Source organism: Dryobates pubescens, chromosome 31 (genome assembly GCF_014839835.1).
Source record: "Dryobates pubescens isolate bDryPub1 chromosome 31, bDryPub1.pri, whole genome shotgun sequence".
NCBI lineage: Eukaryota > Metazoa > Chordata > Aves > Piciformes > Picidae > Dryobates > Dryobates pubescens.
Window position 1 is genome coordinate 303853 of NC_071642.1, and position 21698 is coordinate 325550.

Consider the following 21698-nt stretch of genomic DNA (forward strand, 5'->3'; position numbering starts at 1 on the left):
GTCCTCCATGGGAGGAGCTGCTGAGCCCAGGCTGTGGGCAGCAGCACAGCTTTGCTTTGAAGACCAAACAAGAGCCAGGTGATCCTCGAGATTCCTTCCAAAGGAAGGAGGTGGCAGGACCCTGACTTGGGTCTCTGAGCTCTGCCCCATTGCTGGGGAATGCTGTGCAGAACAATGCAGGACTGAGAGAACAGCAGCCCCAAATTGAGTTAATTAGTAATTAGAGAAAACTAAAACCAGGGCTGTGCTGCCCTGAGCCTGCTGTGTGGTCTCCATCCCTCCATCAGGTGCAGGATCCTGCCTCTGGTGCTGAGTGCTGCTCAGGGCTTGGTTTGAGGAGATCCTTAAACCTGCTTTGCAGCTGCTGTCAGAGAAGACATGACCCAGGGCCATGGAGCTGGGGGTGGCAGACAGAGCACTGATGGGTGCAGTCCTGCTACAGCTGCAGCTGGCCAATCCTCTCCCTGGCAGGCAGAGGGTGGCAGTGGAAAGTTCAGCAGCAGAGATTTGCTGCAGCAGCTTGGGACATTTTTAGACTGGAGATGCCTCAAGGGCAGGTTCAGCTCAGGCCACTCTTTGTGCCCTTTAATAGCTGCAGACACACAAGGTTCAGCACCCCCCTCACACACAGCCTGCTCTGCAGGTGCCATCAATACTCAGCTCTGATTCTGAGCTGAGCATTGATCTCAGTGCTGATCAGTGCTTGGCAGGAGGCGGGTGCCAGGAGGATGGGGCCAGTCAGTTTTCAGTGGTGCCCAGTGACAGAACAAGGAGTAAGGGGCACAAACTGGCACACAGGAAGCTCCATCTAAACATGAGGAGGAAATTGCCCAGAGAGGCTGTGGAGTCTCCCTCTCTGAAGAGCTTCCCACCCCCCTGGCCATTGTGACCCTGGGCAAGCTGCTGTGGGTGCTCTGCTTTGGCAGGGGGTTGGACTGGGTGAGCTCTAGAGCTCCCTTCCAACTCACACCATGCTGGGATTCTTCACCTCAGGCTGGTCCCAGCCTTGAATTCAGTGTGGCAGTAATATGTCAGAGGGAGGAGTTTTGGCTTGGTTCCTCTTATTTTTTCCAAGAAGATGAAATTTGTGACTGGTTCTTCACTGAATTTGTTCTCCTTATTTACTGACAAAGTCTGAGCTGAAGGCTGGCTGGTGGCACCCACCTGCAAACAGGGCAGCTGACAGCATCCCACTGCCCCTTCTGGTTTTGCAGCTGCAAACATTGATTTGCAGAGTGAGGTGCAGTCATTTGAGAGTCAGCAGTTGGTTAGTAAACCTGGACTGAGGTGAGGTTTCAGTGCTTCTGTTGAGACAGACAGAACAGATTTGAGCTCCTAAGAAAAGGTTAACATTAGCTCTCTCTGTCTGTGAAGATTTAGCCTTAGGGTCTGGGCACTTGGGATATGTGGCACATCTAAGGTCAGCAGAGTTGGTGGCTGCGGAATGACCTCAAGTTGTTCATAGCTCCCATGTGTAGGAGATGACCTCCAGAGCATTGCAACACTGTACAGGCATCTGTGAGGCAGCCAAGTTGTGCTCAGCTGAGACCATGGAGAACTTGGACTCTAAAGCAAATGCTTCAGTCTCAGGTTTATTCATTTCTCTCCCTGCTGGCCACACCAAGTCCCCCTCTCACCTGCTCTGTTTGCCAGGCCATCAAGGAGGCGCAGAGACCTTGGCTCCATGGCAAATGCCACTGTGGTGCTCCCCACCATCACGTCCTCCCCAGATGGCTCTGCTGCAGCCAATGAGAGCACAGAGGAGCAGAAGCCCTTTGAGAAGGTGAAGTCCAAGGAGTCTTTGGTTATCTCAGGCCTGCGGCACTTCACCGGCTACCGCATCGAGCTGCATGCCTGCAACCACGACGCACAGGAGTCCCGCTGCAGCGTCGCTGCCTACGTCAGTGCCAGGACCATGCCTGAAGGTAGTCACCTGGGACCCTTAGTGCAACAAGGACATGGGCCTGGTGGAGAGGGTCCCGAGAAGGCCACAAAAATGATCCAAGGGTTGGAGCACCTCTGCTACTAGAACAGGCTGAGAGAGTTGGGGCTGTTGAGCCTGGAGAAGAGAAGGCTGCAGGGAGACCTTAGAGCAGCCTTGCGATGCCTGAAGGGACTCCAGGAGAGGTGGGGAGGGACTGGTAACACCAGGACAAGGGACCATGGTTTGAAACTGGAGCAGGGGAGATTTAGGTTGAACATTAGGAAGAAGTTCTGTACTGTGAGGGTGATGAGACACTGGAACAGGCTGCCCAGGGAGGTGGTGCAGGCCCCATGCCTGAAGACATTCAAGGTCAGGCTTGATGGGGCTCTGAGCAACCTGATCTGGAAGAGATGTCCCTGCTTACCGCAGGGGGGTTGGACTAGATGACCTCTAGTGGTCCTCTCCAACCCAGTGCACTCTCTGATGGTATCTCCCTGAACTCAGCTTTGGGTTGGTGAATGTTCTCTGAGCTCTGCTGCTGCTGTGGAGCCACCTGCAGCGCGGGAGCATGGTGCAGGGCTGGCGCTGCCTGTGTGCCCCGCTGGGAAGGGAGATGGGTGAGGCAGGTTTGAACTGTGCCAAAGACAGGAAAGCAAACTCTTGTTAATCTGAACTTGGCTCTAGCTAAGGCTGATGACATCGTTGGCCCAGTTACCCATGAGCTGGTGGAGAAGAACACTGTGCACCTCAAGTGGCAAGAACCACGGGAGCCCAACGGCCTCATCGTGCTCTACGAGGTGAACTACGGACGGCTGGGGGAGACCGAGGTGAGGGCACAGCAGGCTGGGGGGGCTTCAGTCCTCATCTGCGTGGGGCTCTGTCTTGTCTGGTTGCCTTCTGCATGAACCAACATCACAGAAAACATTGCTGGTGAATTTGTGTCCTTAAGGAGTCTGGGGTGGCGTCAAGAGGTGCTGGGAGTGTTGGTTGGTAGCCAGCTGAACATGACCCAGCAGTGTGCCCAGGTGGCCAAGAAGGACACCAGCATCCTGGCCTGGATCAGGAATAGCATGGCCAGCAGAACCTTCTGGCTCTCTGCAACTCCCTGAGGGGAGGCTGGAGCCAGGTGGGGTTGGGCTCTTCTCCCAGGCAGTGAGTGATAGGGCAAGTTTGCACCAGGGGAGGGTTAGGTTGGACATGAGGAAGAATTTATTCACTGCAGGAGTGGTCAGGGATTGGCACAGGCAGCCCAGGGAGGTGGTGGAGTCCCCATTCCTGGAGGTGTTAAACATGCAGACATGACACTTGGGGATATGGGTCAGTGGCCATGGTGGTGGTGGGTTGATGATTGGGCTGCATAGTCCCAGAGGGCTCTTCTAACCCAAGCAAGTCCGTGGCTCTGTGTGGCAGCCCCAGGTGTGTGCCAGGAGGGAGGGAGGGGAGGCAGAGGCTGCAGTGTGTGCAGAGCTGGGGCTCGCTGCGGGTGTCAGCAGCTCCCTGTGCAGAGCAGTGGCTGTCAGCAGGTTGCTGTGCAGCAGCTGTCAGCAGCCCTGCCCTGCTCTCCCCCGCAGGAAGCTCACCTCTGTGTGTCCCGAAAGCACTTCGCCAGCGAGCAGGGCTGCAGGCTGCGGGCACTGCCCCCGGGCAACTACAGCGTCCGTGTCAGAGCCACCTCCCTGGCTGGCAATGGCTCCTGGACAGAGCCCACCTACTTCTACGTGGCTGACTATTGTGAGTGCCTCCCATGGGCAACCTGGGGTCCTGACAGAGAGCCAGGGATCCTGATAGATCCCAGGCATCCTGATAAGAGCCAAGCTCTTCTGGAGGAGGTGAGGCCAAGCAGACAGTGCACAGAGACTGAGACTGGACATGAGAAGTTCTTTACTGTGAGGGTGGTGAGGCGCTGGAACAGGCTGCCCAGGGAGGTGGTGAAGGCCCCACCCCTGGAGACATTCAAGGTCAGGTTTGATGAGGCTCTGAGCAACCTCATCTAGTTGGGGATGTCCCTGCTGACTGCAGAAGGGGTGGACTCGATGACCTTTAAAGGTCTCTTCCAGCCCAGTGCATCCTCTGATGGGATGAGAACTGTAGGGACCGTGAGATGGTGACCGGTGCCTGCTCTGGCTCTGCTCTGAGGAAGCTGCAGCTACTCAGAGGTGTAGCTTTCCCTTAGGAGCTGCCACCCTGAGCAGCACCACGTTCTGTGTGTGCTGCCATGCTGGTTGCAGTTTGCTGCAGGGGAGGTTCCAGTGAGGAGCAGGCAGGGGCCCCAGAGCTGTGAAGCCCTCTCTCTCCTGCAGTGAGTGCTCAGCCCAACATCGCTGTCATCATCGTTCCCATCATTTTTGCCATCATCATTGCTGGGATTATTGGAGCTGCCTACGTGCTGGTGAAGAAGAGGTGAGTGCAGGCTCCTGCTGGATCACCAGAGCAGCCAAAACTTAGCCCCAGAGCTTTTCTTTATTGGAACAAGGCTGTGCTTAGTTTCTAACTTGGACAAAAAGTGCCACAGCTTGGGAACTGGGATTGGTTTGGGGCCCTTACTCCAGGAAGGACATTGAGGGCTGGAGCAGGTCCAGAGAAGGGCAACAAAACTGGGGAAGGATCTGGAGAACAAGGCTGGGGAGGAGCAGCTGAGGGAGCTGGGGGTGTTGAGCCTGGAGAAGAGGAGGCTGAAGGGAGACCTCATTGCTCTCTACAGCTCCCTGAGAGGAGCCTGGAGCTGGGGGATTTGGGCTCTGCTCCCTAGGAACAAGTGATCGAACAAAAGGAAATGGCCCTGGAGTTGCACCAGGAGAGGTTTAGGTTGGGCATTAGAAGAAAATTCTTCCCAGAAGGGGTTCTCAAAGATTGGCACAGGCTGCCCAGGGAGATGGCTCAATCCCCATCCCTCAGAGCTGCAGAGATGTGGTGCTGAGGGCCATGGTTTAGCCCCAGCCTTGGTAGAGTCAAAGAATGCTTGGACTGGATACTCTGAAAGGGCTTTTCCACCCAAAATGATTCTCTGGCTCTGTGACTGCAACGTTGATCTAGTTGAGATGTTTGGTGCCTTTGGAAATGGGGACAGCCTGTATGTGCTGCATGCTTTGGGAGCTGAAGTGCACTCACCTGCGTGTCAGAGGCTGGAAAGGTGCTGAGGAGTTCACCTCTCTTCCAGACAAACCGAGGGACCAACTGGACCGCTCTATGCATCCTCCAACCCCGAGTACCTCAGTGCCAGCGACGGTGAGGACACCAAGGGCTTCCTCCAGGGGCTCGTTGCTTGTGTGGCCACGGAGTTGGTGCAGCAGCATTTGGCTGGCACTGGCACCCTGGGGCTAAGTCTGTTCTTTCCATGGGTATCTGCAGCGTCCTCTGGCAAGGCTGCCACAGTTCTCAACCACTGCAGCAGGCTGCCCAGGGAGGTGGCTGAGTCCCCGTCCCTGGAGGAACACAGAGCTGTGGTGCTGAGGGCCACAGTTCAGCCCCAGCCTCAGCAGAGTTAGAGAAGGGTTGGGCTGGGTGCCCTGAAAGGGCTTCTCTACCCAGAGTGGTTCTGAGGAATGTCTCTCAGAAGAGCTTTTCCCTCTGCCCCCAGTCTATGTCCCTGACGAGTGGGAGGTGCCTCGGGACAAGATCACTCTGCTGCGGGAGCTGGGGCAGGGCTCCTTCGGCATGGTCTACGAGGGCATCGCCAAGGAGGTGGTGAAGGGGGAGCCGGAGACGCGCGTGGCGGTGAAGACGGTGAACGAGGCTGCCAGCCTGCGCGAGCGCATCGAGTTCCTCAACGAGGCCTCCGTCATGAAGGGCTTCAGCTGCCACCACGTGGTGAGGGGCGCCCGGGGCCTGGGTGCCAGCCCCAGCCCACACCTGGGGCTCTGCTTCCCAAGGCCGCTGCTCAGCACAGGTTGTGGTTCACAAACCACAGCGGCCTGCGTGTGCTGCTGTGGGCTGGGACGCAGCTCGCTTCGCTTCTTCCCACCAGGCTTCCTGGGCTGTTCTGGGCTCCTTTCAGGGATGCTGGCTTTGCTGCAGGCCCCTCTTGCTACAGCTGGGCTCTTCCCAGCGTGTTTGGATGCAACCTTGAGGGAATTTCCCTCTTGCCTTCCAGGTTCGCCTCCTCGGGGTGGTGTCAAAAGGGCAACCAACTCTGGTGGTGATGGAGCTGATGGCACACGGAGACCTGAAAAGTTACCTGCGCTCCTTGAGGCCTGATGCTGAGGTGGGGACAGGGGAGGGGCACTCCTGTGTGACAGAGCATCTGGGCTGGGGCTTTGACACTGCTGTGTTGCTGCAGAATAACCCCGGGCGGCCGCCCCCCACGCTGAGGGAGATGATCCAGATGGCTGCCGAGATCGCCGACGGCATGGCCTACCTGAACGCCAAGAAGTTCGTCCACAGAGACCTTGCTGCTCGCAACTGCATGGTTGCAGAAGACTTCACTGTGAAAATTGGAGGTCAGAACATGACAAGAAGGACACTGAGGGCTGGAGCAGGTCCAGAGAACAGAGCTGAGGAAGAGTCTGGAGAACAAGGCTGGGGAGGAGCAGCTGAGGGAGCTGGGGGTGTTCAGTGTGGAGAAGAGGAGGCTGAGGGAGACCTCATTGCTCTCTGCAGCTCCCTGAGAGGAGGCTGGAGCCAGGTTGGGGTTGGTTCTCCCAAGCAGGAGGACAAGAGGAAGTAGTCTCAAGTTGCACCAGGGGAGATTTAGGTTGGACATCAGAAGAAACCTGACAGGGGTCTCAACCACTGGCCCAGGCTGCCCAGGGAGGTGGCTGAATCCCCCTCCCTGGAGGTGTTTCAGAGGCACAGAGTTGTGGTGCTGAGGGCCACGGTTTAGCCCCAGCCTTGGTAGAGTTATGGAGTGGTTGGAGTGGAGGATCTGAAAGGCTTTTTCCAACCAAAACAGTTCCATGATCCTGTTCCTGCTCACTGCAGTGGGTTTGAACTAGATGACCTTTAAAGTCCCTTCCAGCCCAAGACATTCTGTGATTCATAAGAATTACAACCAAGAAGGTGTTTGGTGCAGCAAATCAAGTGTTGATAATCCTGTCCTTAGGTCAGGTGCCTTTCCAGAGGAGCAGTTTGGAAATAAGTGAATAGAACATTGACAGCCCAGAAGCCCACAGCATGGTGGTGCTTCAGGGCTGCTTGGGCTCCCAGCTGAGGCAGTGGGATCTCAGGGCAAAGAGAGCTCTGTTTTACTTCAGCAGGATGAATACAAGTGAGGTTTAGAACAGAAGCTGCCACTAAAAATGTTCACCCTAGGGTCTCTGACAGGGTCTGTAGAAAAAATGCAGGGAATTGGAAAATGTGTTCGGTGTTGGTCACAAGATGGCTCCAAGCTGGGCCCAAGGAGACCTGGAGTCAAAGGAGATGTTGCACAGTGAAGGTGTCCTGGAGGGAGATGTTGAACAGGTGCCAATTGCCTTTCCCAGACTTTGGCATGACCAGGGACATCTATGAGACTGACTACTACCGGAAGGGAGGCAAGGGGCTGCTGCCTGTGCGCTGGATGGCACCAGAGTCACTCAAGGATGGCGTCTTCACCGCCTACTCCGACGTCTGGTGAGTGGGGCTCTGCACTCCGGGCTGGGGTCTGGCTCAGCAGCTCAGGGGGTTAGCACACAGCTTAAGGGGTGAGCTGCTGACTTCTTCACAGTACAGATAAACCAAAGTCTAGGGAGGAACAACCCCAGGGTTCAGTACAAGCTGGGGGCTGACCTGCTAGGAAGCAGCTCTGTGGAAAAAGCTCTGAGAGTCCTGGTGGACAACAGTGCTGGAGTCTCCTCTGGAGTCAGTCAGCCCACCTGGATGCCATCCTGTGTAACCTGCCCTGGGTGGCCCTGCTCTGGCAGGGGGGCTGGACTGGACTGGATGATCTCCAGAGGTTCCTTATAAAGATGTGCCTCTGAAGTGTGCTCTCCAAAGGAAAGCTCTCACTTGTCAAGTTCCAGCGTGTTTTATCCTCACCAGGAGTCCTCTCTCTTTCTTAGGTCATTTGGTGTTGTCCTCTGGGAGATCAGCAGTTTGGCAGAACAGCCATACCAGGGACTGTCCAATGAGCAGGTGCTAAAGTTTGTCATGGATGGAGGATACCTGGATCAGCCAGACAACTGCCCAGAGAGGCTGTGAGTAGCAAGGCAGGGGGCAGTTGGCCAAGCTGCACTGTGTACCCAAAACAGGCTTTAGAAAACCATTGCTCAGAAACTCAGCCAGGCCAGGAGGAATTCAGTGAGCCCTGAGCCAGCCTGTTTCACTGGGGGGGAAATGAAACCAACCTGGACCTCACATCTTGAGTAGAGTCAGGAGGACAAAGCTTAAAACACAGCCATGCGCCACGCTGGGTGCCCAAGCACAGAGGTTTTTCCTCTGCTCCAGGCCAGTGGGTGGCACTTGGGGTATTTCAGGTGGCACAGCCTGGCCACCATCTACGTCCACATGACTGGAGAGCAGGTTGTTCACCCCAGGTCTGCTGAGGTTGGCTACAAGTCATCTCTCTGTGCTGCACAGAGGCTGGAGAAGGACAGCAACTGACCTCCAGAGATACAGGTTATGGCTGATGAGGGGGAGAAGCTAGAGGATGCTCTGCTGAGCCAGGAGCTGCTTATCATGTCCAAGGCCTTTTCATTTCTGTTGCAAACTCATTGCCCTACTTAAAGGACAAGGCAAGGTCAGGGAGCAAAGAGAGCACTGTGCAAGGACAGGGAGAGGCACCTGGCAGAGGTCATGGACTGCAGCCAGGTCTCCTGTGCCACTGTTCTCTGTGGCTGCTCCTGATGGCTTCTGTCTGGAGGTTACTGCAGCCTTCCCACTGCACTCCCAGTGCTCCCTGAGCTGCTCCCCCCAGAGTAATTAGAACCCTCCTGTTGCTAAGTGATTAACCTGAGCTAGGACCTGTTGACAGGAGGGTGTGAGGAGCCACTGCCAAAGCAGCCACAGTGGTGAGGGGGAAGCTGGTAACCTCTTACCTCAGCCTTCGTGTGGCCCAAGCGGCACTTCCAGAGTCCACAAGTGAAGGTTTTGTGAGTGTCTCTCTGCGCAAACCCTGCACCACTGCCTCCCCTGGCAGCTGCAGCTCCACTGTTTGGAGTGGGAAGAGCTCTCTCCCTGGTGCCTGATAGCACAATGACCTCTGCTGCAGCCTTGCTTTTGGGTGGGATGTTTACAGAACCTCTGTCCTCTTTTCCTTGAAGTTTTGGGAGCTGCTTTGTCTTCCAGACTGAGATAAAATTAAAACTGAATGAATGAAGGAGTGGGGAGCAGGGAGCTGGGAGCGGGGAGCAGGGAGCAGGAAGCTGGGAGCGGGGAGTGGGGAGCAGGGAGCGGGGAGCTGGGAGCGGGGAGTGGGGAGCAGGGAGCGGGGAGCTGGGAGTGGGGAGCAGGGAGCAGGAAGCTGGGAGCAGGGAGCTGGGAGCGGGGAGCAGGGAGCAGGGAGCTGGGAGCAGGGAGCGGGGAGTGGGGAGCGGGGAGTGGGGAGCTGGGAGCAGGGAGCGGGGAGCTGGGAGCGGGGAGTGGGGAGCTGGGAGCGGGGAGCTGGGAGCAGGGAGCGGGGAGCAGGGAGCGGGGAGCTGGAAGTGGGGAGCGGGGAGTGGGGAGCTGGAAGTGGGGAGCGGGGAGCGGGGAGCTGGAAGTGGGGAGCGGGGAGTGGGGAGCTGGGAGCTGGGAGCAGCGGGGAGCTGGGAGCAGCGGGGAGCTGGGAGCTGGAAGTGGGGAGCTGGGAGCGGGGAGCTGGGAGCAGGGAGCTGGAAGTGGGGAGCTGGAAGTGGGGAGCTGGGAGCGGGGAGCTGGGAGCGGGGAGCTGGAAGTGGGGAGCTGGGAGCAGGGAGCTGGAAGTGGGGAGCTGGGAGCAGGGAGCTGGGAGCGGGGAGCTGGAAGTGGGGAGCTGGGAGCGGGGAGCTGGAAGTGGGGAGCTGGGAGCTGGGAGCTGGAAGTGGGGAGCTGGGAGCGGGGAGCTGGAAGTGGGGAGCTGGGAGCAGGGAGCTGGAAGTGGGGAGCTGGGAGCGGGGAGCTGGGAGCGGGGAGCTGGAAGTGGGGAGCTGGGAGCTGGGAGCTGGAAGTGGGGAGCTGGAAGTGGGGAGCTGGGAGCAGGGAGCTGGAAGTGGGGAGCTGGAAGTGGGGAGCTGGGAGCGGGGAGCTGGAAGTGGGGAGCTGGAAGTGGGGAGCTGGGAGCTGGAAGTGGGGAGCTGGGAGCTGGGAGCTGGAAGTGGGGAGCTGGGAGCAGGGAGCTGGGAGCAGGGAGCTGGAAGTGGGGAGCTGGAAGTGGGGAGCTGGGAGCAGGGAGCTGGAAGTGGGGAGCTGGAAGTGGGGAGCTGGAAGTGGGGAGCTGGGAGCGGGGAGCTGGAAGTGGGGAGCTGGGAGCAGGGAGCTGGGAGCAGGGAGCTGGAAGCGGGGAGCTGGGAGCAGCGGGGAGCTGGGAGCGGGGAGCTGGGAGCGGGGAGCTGGGAGCAGCGGGGAGCTGGGAGCGGGGAGCTGGGAGCGGGGAGCTGGCAGTGCCGTGCACGCCCAGGACGTGTGGCCCGCAGCCTCGCTTCCTCCGGAAGCTGAGTTAAGAACAATTGAAGGAATTGGAGGAATTTGGGATCCAGACAGAAATAGAGAAAAAGGAGTGTCAGGATCCAGAGGCAAACAGGGAGACTGGAAAGAGAGCAAAGAGCTGGGTTGGGGTGTCGGGGGCAGCGGGGTCAGGGATCTGTCGCAGCCCTGCCCACGCAAAGCTGTTCCTGCCCTGCCCCTGGTGCCCTGACGCCGGTGTCCTGATGCAGGCACAGCCTGATGCAGATGTGCTGGCAGTACAACCCCAAGATGCGTCCCACCTTCATCGAGATCATCGAGATGCTGAAGGAGGACCTGCACCCCAGCTTCCACGAGGTCTCCTTCTTCTACAGCGAGGAGAACAAACCTCTGGAAACAGAGGAGTATGAGATGGACTTTGAGAACATGGAGAGCATTCCCCTCGACCCCTCCTCGTACTCACAGAGGGACAAAGCCCTGGGGAGGGACAATGGCCCTTCCATGGCCCTCAAGGGGAACTACGAGGAGCACATCCCCTACACTCACATGAACGGTGGCAAGAAGAACGGGCGGATCCTCTCCATGCCCAGGTCCAGTCCTTCCTAACACTTCCTGTGGGGCCCCAGGGTGGTGTCTGCATCCTTCCCCTCCACAGATCTCAGGACTCCGGTTCTTGCTGCCACAGTGTGAGACACATCTACAGACTCTGCAGTTTTGATCATCTGGTGATGAATCTTTGTTGTTTTTGCCAAGCTGACTGCTTGTCAGTGGACTTATCTGTGAACGTAAATGGAAGAGATTTCCATGGCTGCTGCCTGCCTGTAACCAAGCTTCAAAACAGGAAGCGACCAAGCGCTGGGGCGGAGGAGGAGCCAGCAGTGAGCTGTGCTGCTGCCTGAGCTAGGGCTGGAGCAGACCCCCTGAGGGACAGGAGCGTTCCCGGTGGAATTTTGAGGCAGTTGCAGGCACTCTTCACTACAGCTGAAGTGTTCAGCACAGCAGCCGGATGCATCAGGCCCTCAGACTGACCAACAGCTGCTGCTCTCCTGCTTCTCAAGGGGTGGGAGCCTGGGGTGCAGTGGGTGGGGGGTGTGCAGCACCCTGGGCACCCCACCTCTGTCCAGAGGTTTCTATGTTCTCACAGAAGCTTTCCTCTTCTCAGAAATGTGTACTCAGCTTCTTTTCTCCATTTCCCCAGAGGGACTGAATCCTGAGCAGGTTATTTGCATACCAAGAACTCTTGGGAGCAGGTTTTCTCTCATTAAGAAATGAGGAGAATGTGCTGGGGGCCGAAGGAGCAGGGAGCTGAGAGTCGTGGGTGCTTTCAAGACCAAACCAAGCAGGAGTCCCCTGAGCTGCGACAGGCAGCCCTCTGTCCTGGCAGCACTGGGTAGATATTGTTCCACATTCTGAAGTGTCAGCTGAAGTTTTACCTTGGTATAAATTACTGACTCTTGATGTTCCATTCGGGGGGGAGAATCTCGGGAACTGTTTGGTCTTAAAGTGGTCCAAAGATTTCAGAATGGATGGATGTTAGCTGATGCTCCTTCAAGAGCTCTGAAGCAGGTGTGAAGTTTACACTTGGCAAGGCTCTGTCATGCAGTTTGGTGGTTTACACAGCAGTCAGCTGGCTCCAGACGAAGTCCTGAGATAAGTAGTTGGGACTTGACTTGGTTGTTGGGGGCTGAAGGACACCAGAACATCCTGGTCCCCGCTCCTGCTTCTCCATTGCCCCCAGCGTCCCTCCCTCTGTGCCCTCCCTGCCACTGAAGCAGCCAGCGAGAGAGGACCAGCAAGGACTGGAACTGAAGGAGACACAAAAGCCACTTTCCAGCGGGGGGCACAAGGCCCAGGCTCTGCAGACACCACAGAAGCTGAATGTGCTGTGGTCAGCTGCCTGTCTGCTGCTGCTGCCTACAGGCCTGCAACGTGTGCCCCCCTCTGCTCTCTGCTCCTCAGGACATCTGCTGGACTCTGCTGGAGCTGCTGGGCCTCAGCTGGCAGAGGAAATCTGCTCAGGAGGTGCTGGCAGGGGGATGCACTGAAGCGAGGAAGGGAGATGATCCATGCTGCAGGCCCTTGGTACACCAAGGGTGTTCAGTGCTCCACTTCTCCTCCTGAAGAAGCCCAAGGCCCAGTTTTTGCTGTCTGCCAGGAGAAAACTTTCCCAACCGGGTGCCAGCAGGGCTGCCGAGCTGGTGGGTGGCTGCTGATTGCAGCCTTGGTGGTGCTGCTGCACTCTCCCTGTAGCCACAGGGAAAGGGCTGGGGTCTGTCTGCAGGGAGGCTCTGCTCCGAGCCCTCTTGGCTCAGCCACACTGGGGGCACACCGGGGGCACACCGGGCCCTGTGCCCAGCGTGGGCTGCCAGGCCCTGTGCCCAGCGTGGGCTGCCAGGCCCTGCTCGACTGCAGTCGGCTGGGACAGAGGTGCAGGGAGCAGGTTGCTCATCAGGTGGGATGGCAGATGAGGAAGGAGCTGGGTTGCAAAGGCCTCGTTTACATTTCTCCTGCTGTACCAGGCGCTGCTCGGCAGCCCTGCTGCGCTGCAGGAGCGAGGGCAGGACTCTGACACTTTTCTAAGGAAGAGAAGCTTTTCTTATTAGAAGTTTTTTATTTATTTTAATATATAAAACACTGTAAAAAGAAAAAAACAAACCAGCCAACGATTTTGTTCTCATAAACACAGAACTTGTCAGTTTGTATCTGTAACACCTTGGCATGTGGACGTGGTGGGGTTGTGTTTGTCCTGTTCTGGTGCAGTCTACCTCAGTGTTTCTTTACTGTTTCATTACTGCGCACCCCTCAACCTGTTGCAGTGTTCTGGTCTGGACCTGTTGTGGATCAGGGAAAACCAATATCAGCTGATTCCAATACTGGGGACCATTGATTGGAGGGAGTGGGGGAGAGGACTTGGCATTTTTCCATCACAGCACATCTTTGTTTGAGAGCATTTAAACTGCAGCCATCACAGCAGGGGGACTGGCAGGTCTTTGATGCAGGCAAACATTGGGACCTTGTATTGGGTCTGGCTTCTGAATTCAGCTGATATTGGTTGGCCCTCTGAGCACCCCCAGTGTGCAGCACTCGGGCCACTGAGCAAGGGAGGCAGTGCTCAGCACTGGGATCGGGCAGGCCACTCAGCTCATCATCATCCTCACTCTGCACTGCACAAAGCAGCTGTTTATACCCAACCCTGAGCAGGAAGAGGATTGCAGTCATCCTTCTGAGGCTGTGCCAAGGCTGAGGAAGGGCAGTGCGGGCCCATGGTGAGGATTTCCCTTGTCCCCCTTTCAAAACTAAACACCAGCGCCTGCCACTGCTGAAGGTTACACTCAGCTGGAGAGTCAGGAAGAAGAAATGAAGATCACCCCCGAAGCCCAGCTCTCACTTCTGGAAGGCCTCCACACTCAACCTGCAGCTGACACTTGGGGCTCTGCTGTCAGCAGCTTCTTGCCCTGGGGATGCCCACGGTCCACACGCCTGGATCTCGCTGATACCTGCTCAGAGACGCCAGCAAGTTGAGATTGGATGTGCTGGGTGAAACCTCTGTGCTGAAGGACTCCTGCCCTGCAAGGTGTCCTGTGCCAGCAGGCACTTGGCCCTACTCAGGAGAGCTGCTTCTGGTTGATCCAGCAAAATCCCTGTTGGGGTGAGGATGTGGCAGCTGCTGCTGAGGAAGGCAGGGGTGGAAGGGCTGGAGGAGGGCAGCCAGGACCCACAGGTGGATCCCACTCTTCATGGGCAGAGAGCTTTCTGCTCACAGCACAGGCCAGCAGGGCAGACTCCAGCCTGTTCCAGAGCAGCTGTAGTGAGTATCTTGGTGTGGGAGAGGCTGCTCTTAGGTTGCTAGAGGCTACTCCTTGTTTATGGGCAGTGATCTATCTCCTCCCAAGTCTGCACTGCAGCAGCAGGACACTTGAATGCAGAGCCTTGAGGTCTCTTTGGGAAACTCCAGGTCGCTGCTTGTGTCCTGACCCAGTGACAAGGGCAGGTGGGAAAAGACAGGGGCAGGACAGGTGCTGCATTGGGTGTTTGGTACTTCTGCTCTAAGAGGGAGCGAGGCCATCAAGTTCCCTCCTAATGTCACTGTGAGACAGACCCTGAGCTTCCTGGGGCCCTTTGCTGCAGGCAGTGATGCTGTTACCAAGACTGGAGCCTTGTTTTACAGGTCAGAAAGTCAAATACTTTGTGCCATAAAAAGTCTCTTGAGGCTGTCATCCGTGGGAGAGTGGTTCAGAGCCTGGAGTAAGCAAGGAACTGCAGAAACCCCCTCTGGTCCTCGCGGGAAGCTGCCCCCACAGGGAGACTCACAGGAGCCCTTCCCTGAGCAGCCAATGCCCCTCAGAGCTTCCTGTGCCCATGGGCCAGGAGAGGAGCTGTGGAATGCAGTCAAGAAAGAGTTCCTTCAGAAGCACAGGAAATTCAAACCAAGATTAGTTTGGTATTTGAGCTTCATTGAATTTGGCCTTCTTATGCCCTTTGCTTGGCTCTGTGTTGGCTCTGCTTGGATTCTGTAGGTGGATGATGTGTGCAGCCCCTCTGTGCCGCCTGCTGCCCCAGAGCGTCGCCAGAGTGAAGCCAGCCACGCAGCTGCCTTCTGGAGCAGCCTGGCTCTGCAGAAGCAGTTCTGAAGCTACCAGCCCTGCTGTCATTAATGTGCATTTCTTTTCCAGGTGAATTTGCTTGTCCTCAATTGCTGGTGCAGTGTCAGCAAACTTCCTGCAGCACAATGCAAGCTGCAGGGATGGGAGAGAAATGACTTTTTAAATGTTGTACAATAAAGTTACCTTTAACTTCTGCTGCCTTCTTATTTCTTTGTTTACAGAGCTGCAGGCTGTAGGAAAGGACCTTTCTGGCAGTGGATGAGTTCTGCTGCTAGGACTAACGAGTTCCCTTTTCTCTGCCCCAAAAGTCCAAGATGGTTCTGGCAGCTCAGGAGGAACCTCCAGTGGAGGTTGGCTCACTTAGCTGAGTCTCAGCCCTTCTTAAGTCACAGTGTCACCAGTACTTCTTGAGCTCAGCACCTGAGAGATCAGAGCTGGAGTCGGTGCCAAAGCTCTTTGGCTGATGCAGTCTCCCAGCAAAGCTTCCAAATGGTTCTCCCAAAAACCAGTCCCATGAAACCTGCTGGTGGAGAACTTCAGCCAGGCCCCACTAGACAGACAGAATGGTACTGGAAAAGGAAGTGAAGGAGTGGCTTTGGCAATGATTTTATTGGTGAAGTGTCCAAGCAGTGGTTTGTGTTTGTGGTTGGGGCTTCTGGGTGCTGGTGTGACCAAACACAGCCAAAAACAAGTGCCCTGCTTGGCTCCAACTGCAGACCTGCAGCGCAGGGATGGTCTGTGAAGCCTCTTCTCTCGCTGCTCCCACCTTGTGCTCTGCATCTCTCAGGTTCCAGAAGAGAGCAGTTCTGCAGAGTTCACAACGTGAGAGGATCAGATGTGCTGTGGTTGTTATTGTTTTAAAAGGAAGGGAGGAAAGTGAAACTCCTTCCCCTTGATTTATTATTTTTCACCTCCTCCTCGATTTATTTTTCACCCCTTTCCCCTTGATCTCTAGGTCCGTGGTTCCTCTCTAAGAGCTAAGCAGTGACATGTACAGAGAAGCCACCCTCTAGCTGTGTCTCAGAACGCTGAACAATTAACTGTTTCTGTTAAAATTCTGAATAAATGTTGCAGGAATAATTCTGTTCCTTTTGTGTCTGCTGTGCCTGCAGTGCTGAGTGCTGCTTCTCCACGGAGAAAGCACCAAGTTGGTGTCTGGGAATAAACAACACTTCCAGTTGCAAAATGAATGAGCTAAGAAAAAAACAACCAACCAAAAACCCACCTCCAGCAGATCTGCCAGGGATGGGGCAGTGCCCTGGAGACAATTTTGCTCCTCAGTTGCCAGCCTGGGCGATCCACCCTGGACTGCATCCTCACCATGGGGCTCTCAGCAGCCCAATGCTATCAGGCAAACCTTGAGATTTCCTAGGAACCATCGAGAGATGCTTCTCAGATGGTCTGTGATTTACACACACACACACCTGCAAGCTTCCTTCCCTGCAGGAGGAGAAAAGGGCTCCGCTTCCTCCAGGCTGAGCACTGTCAGCTCCCTCAGCTGCTCCTCCCCAGCCCTGCTCTTCGGATCCTTCCCCAGCTTTGTTGCCTTTCTCTGGAGCCACTCCAGCAGCGCCGAGGTGAATCCTCCCTGCACTCCTCGGCCCTGCTCCTGGTAAGTTCCAGGTTCCCAGGGCTGGGCTGGCAGGAGCTGGTGCTGCTGGTGGAGCCCAAAGCGTGAGGTGCTGATGCCACCTAGTGCCGCTGAACATGGCACTGGGCAAGGCAAGTGGTGCGGGCACTGCTCTGCCTGCTGCCCCACACCGGCTCTGCCAGGCTGCCGCCAGGGCTCCTCCCCAAACCATGTCAGATGCTGAGCAGGAGGCAAGGGTCTCTTCCGCAGGCTGAGGACAACTCATGGGCTGGAGCAGCTGCCTGGCGTTCAGGAGCAGCCCTGACTCCGAGGCCAACAGAGCTCTTGTGGATTTCAGAGAAATCAAACCTTAATCCTCTCTGCTCTTGCGGTTTCCTGGAGCGCAGGGCACGCTCTGCTCCGGCGCTGCCAAGGCTGCGGTCTCTCAGCACCGGAGCAGATCCGGGTCTGCCAGGGGAGCGCTGCCCAGCAGTCTGTGGGGCTCCTTGGGAAGGAGCAAGTGGCTGTGCCAGAAAAACCTGAGCCCAGGTTGTGCCAGGGGCTTTTCCTGCTGGGCCGTGGGTGGCACCTTGCCCCTTTTGGGAGCCAGTGGGTTTGGCTGTCACCCGCACAGACGATGTGGCTCTTGCTTTGTCTTTGTTCCAGACTGAGACCTGCTGGGCCTCAGGGTCTCTGTTGCTGCCCCAGGTCAAGCTACAGGAGCAAAGCCACAGCAGTGGTTAGCGGGACCCTAGACGGGCAGCGCTGCCCCGCGGCTATGGTGCAAGAGCCCCGTGCCAGCTCTGCACACCCCGAGCGGTTTTCCTCTGAACGGAACAGGAAACAGCCTGTGGCAAGTGCTCTGCTCGCAGCCATCGCTGCTTCGGCACCCCTGGGCCCCTGACCTGGGGGCTTTAGGGTGCACGACCCCACAGGTGATCCTGCTGGACCCTCCCAAAGCGACCAAACCCCTGCAAGGGTGGGAGGCGGCGTGGGACGGCACCGGGGCCACCACCGAGGAGCTGCGGCAGGTTTGCCTGGGGCCACTGGAAAGGGGAAGCGGTGAGAGGGCTGAGCCAGGGCCCCAGGGAGCAGCCCAGGCACAGGGCTGCAGCTCCTCTCGAGTCTCTGCTTCTGGCTGTGCTCCGGCGGCTGGAGGAGGGGCTGGGATTCAACCAGACAGCTGCCTGCAGCCCCCGTGGTAAGTTGCTCTCTGCACAAACTCCATCCCGCAGCCACAGGCCGGTCCCTCAGTTTCCTCAGGGCCTGGAGGGAAGAAGCTTCTCTTGAAGCCAAAAGCTCAGGTTCTGGGCTCCCTGCAGCCTTCCCACTGCTTGTGCTTGAGGCACAAGGTGGCTTGGGGAGCCTCAGCTTGCAGGGAGCTTCACTCTGCTTTGAGTGAAGAGATGAGGTCTGGGTTTAACCCACAGCCTGTCCCTGTGGCTGCCTCCAGGGCACTGTGGAGGTGGCTGAACACCGTCCAGGTGCTGCTCCTGGTTCCTGCTGCTGAGGTTTGCAAGGACACTTTGGCACTGCCCACAGCTGGATTTGGGTTGGGCACAAGAGGAGTCCACACCTGGGTATCCCAAGTACCCTCAAACCTGCGCAGTCCAGGGCTGGGCATCCATGTGCCTGGGGAGATGAAAGCCAAAGGGATGTGGGAAGGGCTGTGTTGGGCAGATGAGGCTTTGGGGGTTGTGGCCAGACAAGGCACCTGCCTGCTAATGACAGCAGCCCAGGGTGGGCTCCGTGCCAGGGAGGTGCCTGTGGCGGTTCCCAGACGGTCTGCGCTCTGACCAGTGAGGCTGCAACATGAGCTGAAGAACAGAGAGAAGGTTTGGTTTGGCCCAGGAGCCCAGCACCCACATGGAGGGGTGGAAATGGCTTCTTCAGCCTCATCCAGGAGTCAGGAGCAAAGTTTGGAGCCAGTCTGGACTGTGGGGATGCTGCTGGAGGTCTCAGGGTGGGGAGTTTGGTGATAGCTGAAATAGTTCCCACCTACCTCGCTGCATGGGAGAGCTGAGAAGAGCCTGGAGAAAGGTCCTTGCAGGGGGTGGAGACTTTCTGCAAGGTGATGCTAATGATGTTGACAGAGCCTTTGGCTCCCCCTTGTAGCGGCTCTGCCGTGGCACTTGGTGATAATGCCAGAGGTGTAAGTATCAAGCCTGTGGTCTTAACTCTTACCCTGTGTTGAAGGTGAAAGTGACTCTTACCAAGGTGAAGGTTTGCCCCTGCAGAGCTGCCTTGAAGGTGATGGTTTGTCAGGCTGACACCAGGGAGCTGTGTGTGGAGCAGGGAGGTTTTGGCAGGAAGGGGAAGGGGGTCCTGGGCTGTTCACAGCTTGTTTTCTGCGACCCTTGAGCAGCATTTGGGGACTGTCTCTGCTCCAGGGCCACTAATCCTTGGGTCCTGCTGTAGGAAGTCCCTGACCCACACAGGTGGGAATGCTAGAGATCAGGAATTTCTCTCTGGCTACAACTTCCATCAGCTGATGCCTCTGACAACACTCTTGGCTTCTGCACTCCTCCCTTGGCAGCCCCTGGGCTGCAGCCTGCAGTGCTGCCTTAGACCGCGCTGAGCTCCGCTGCACTCGGAGCTGTCTCTGCTCAGGCTTGTCCCCTGCCCCGGGCTCGGGGGGCTCCCAGATGTCAGACTCGCTGCTCAACCACTCCTGGCCATCGTTCTCCAAGCGCTGGAGGAAGAGGTGGTCCTTCAAGAGAGGTAATGGCCTGAGCAGGGCAGAGCAGGGCTGTGTGCCAGGGCTGGGCTGCAGGGCAGCCACAAGACCCTGTCCAGGGCAGGCAGTAGCCAAGGGCCTCAGGGTCCCTGGGCAGGGTTTGGTGTTGGGAGCATCTCGCTTGTCTCTGTAGGGGACACTGCCTAAGTGTTGGTTAATGCTTCTCCTGCCATTTAATCTTCTCAAGGCACATAAATGCTTTTAGGAGCTGGGTAATGGGTTAAAAATCAGCCTCTGGCTTTGTAATAAATTGGGTTTGTTGCTGCCAGAGAGCTGCAGGTCCTGGGGCTTGCAAGTAGCTGTTGTCTGCACAGCTGCCTGCTGGGGGCTGAGCCTTTACGTTCAGAGTCTGGCGTGTCAGCAGATGCTGGAGGAAAGGATTCCTGCAGTCTTTGGGAGCAGGCTGACGAGCAAGAGCCTGTGCTGTGCTGGTTTGTGAGCAGCAGGGATGGGAAGTGGCCTCACCCCTGCCTGCAGTGCCACGGTTTGGAAAGTCGGAAACGGGAGCCGCAGGCAGCGACACGCTGCTGGCCCTGCCTGCAGACACTGCCCCGGCGCTGCTGCTTAGCGCTGGTTTTAAACGGGTTCCACTTGCTAGCCCTGGGTGTCTGCCCCTGCAGCGTGGCACGGGAAGGGCAGCTGGTGCAGGGCCGGGGCCACTACTTTGGTTGCTTTCCCAGCTGACATCTCTGCTCCTGCCTTCCTCCCGAGCTCCTTTTCCGTAGCAGCACTGCCCAGCACCTGTGTCCTGCTGTGCCCTTTCCCAGGGCAGTCACGGAGTATGGTGCTTGCAGGACGTGATCTGCGTGGGGACAGCTTCTATCCATGTTTCCTCTGATGCTCCCCCAGCCCAGCACCAAGCTGGCCCCAGAAATACTCAGGGGGTGAGGATGAACCACTGCTGGCAGAGCTTCTTTCCAGAGCTGGCTGCTCTGGGGCTTTTTCCTGCTGTGACACTGTGGATCCAGCCTGTTGGTAGGGAAGCAGCAGAGGTGGCTGTGGGAGGGAGGTTTCAGCTGCAGGTCTGAACTGGGTTCCCAGTGACCTTGTCCCCGGTAACAGCAGCAGAGTTTTCTTCCTTGACACAAAGCAGCTCCAGCAGCTGATGCCACTTGTCCCTGTGGCTGCCTCAGACTGGCAGGTGTGGGGATGCCTGTCCCTCCTTCCTGCCTCCCCCGGCAGGAGCCCAGAGCTGTCACATTTTGCCTGCTGGGAAGCTCTGGCAAAATGCAGCAGAGTCCCAGTGGTGGGCAGGGAGCTCCACAGAGCAGCCAGCGACGCTTCCTCCCCAGCTCTGTGCTGGGAATTCCTCTGAGCTGCTCCTGCAGCAATAACCTTTTATGGTCCCCAGCCAGAGGGGAATTAAGCAACTGCAATGCCTGCTCTGTGCTCTGCTAAAGCCAACAGCCCAGTTCTTGGGAGTGCCCTTGTGCCATCCCATCTCCAGCTTCAGCTGAGTAAAGGTGACTGCTGCTGTCTGCCAGTGCCTGGGGAGCTGAGATCTCACATCCCCTGGCACTCACCACAGCCATGCAAAGCATGGTCTGCAGTGCCCATGGAGGCTGCGAGAGCTGTGCTGGGCCTGGAGGGGGCTGCTGGATGCAGCCTGAGCCTTGGCCATATCCTGAGCCCTGTATGGCACAGGGGATATTTTCCAGGCCTCTGAGGAGCTGACTCTGTTCCAGGGTTCTACTTCAGAGCTGCAGACTGGAGCCTGGTGCAGGCCCAGAGCAGCCTTGGCAGGAGTGGCTCCTGTTTGGGAGTTAAAAAAAAACTATTTTGGGTAACCCTGGGGCAAGGGCTCTGGCCTCTGTCAGACCACAGCACTTGTCAGGACCTGCAGCCTCAGCCCTGCTGCCTCCCAGGGCTTTGCTCCTTTCTCTGGGGGTAGTTTGCTGCTGCAGGGGGTGGCAAGTGTAGGGAATCTCCTTTTGAGTCCTCCCTTGGATTTTTGTGAGGGGAAGCACTGCCTGTCCTGGTCCCCCCCCAGACCCTCCTCACCAGCTGCTTGCTCTCCTTGGGTGTGACAGGACAAGGGGGGATGGTTTGAACTGAAAGAGGGAGATTCGGACTGGATATAAAGAAGACATTTTTTACACTGAGCATGATGAGACCCTGGCCCAGGCTGCCCAGAGAGGGAGATGCCCATCCCTGGAATCATCCCAGCTCAGGTTGTTTGGGGCTCTGAGCAGCCTGCTCTGGTCGCAGCTGTCCCTGCTGGCTGCAGGGGGTTGGACTGGGTGACCTCTGAAGGTCATTTCCCACCCAAAGCAGCCTGGGATCCTGTGTTTGTGTTTTCATACCTGCTCTGCAGCTCAGTAGGTTTCTGTTGGCTTCTCAGTGCTCTCTGCCTGTGGGATGGATGTGCCA

At 57.1% G+C, this 21698-nt stretch overlaps 2 protein-coding genes across 2 annotated transcripts in view; both read left to right on the top strand.

Moving 5' to 3' along the window:
* The window catches only part of INSR (insulin receptor), a 41473-nt gene extending 29660 nt beyond the window's left edge, over positions 1–11813 (top strand). The window contains exons 11-21 of the mRNA XM_054175363.1: positions 1654–1925; positions 2609–2751; positions 3496–3655; positions 4225–4324; positions 5082–5149; positions 5502–5731; positions 6015–6125; positions 6201–6360; positions 7342–7471; positions 7900–8034; positions 10669–11813. Of these exons, the coding sequence (XP_054031338.1) occupies positions 1654–1925; positions 2609–2751; positions 3496–3655; positions 4225–4324; positions 5082–5149; positions 5502–5731; positions 6015–6125; positions 6201–6360; positions 7342–7471; positions 7900–8034; positions 10669–11023 (1864 nt within the window). The 3' untranslated portion in view covers positions 11024–11813. The remainder of the gene's footprint in view (positions 1–1653; positions 1926–2608; positions 2752–3495; positions 3656–4224; positions 4325–5081; positions 5150–5501; positions 5732–6014; positions 6126–6200; positions 6361–7341; positions 7472–7899; positions 8035–10668) is intronic.
* Positions 11814–19218: 7405 nt separating this feature from the next.
* The window catches only part of ARHGEF18 (Rho/Rac guanine nucleotide exchange factor 18), a 39620-nt gene continuing 37140 nt past the window's right edge, over positions 19219–21698 (top strand). The window contains exon 1 of the mRNA XM_054175348.1: positions 19219–19312. Within this exon, the coding sequence (XP_054031323.1) occupies positions 19237–19312 (76 nt within the window). The 5' untranslated portion in view covers positions 19219–19236. The remainder of the gene's footprint in view (positions 19313–21698) is intronic.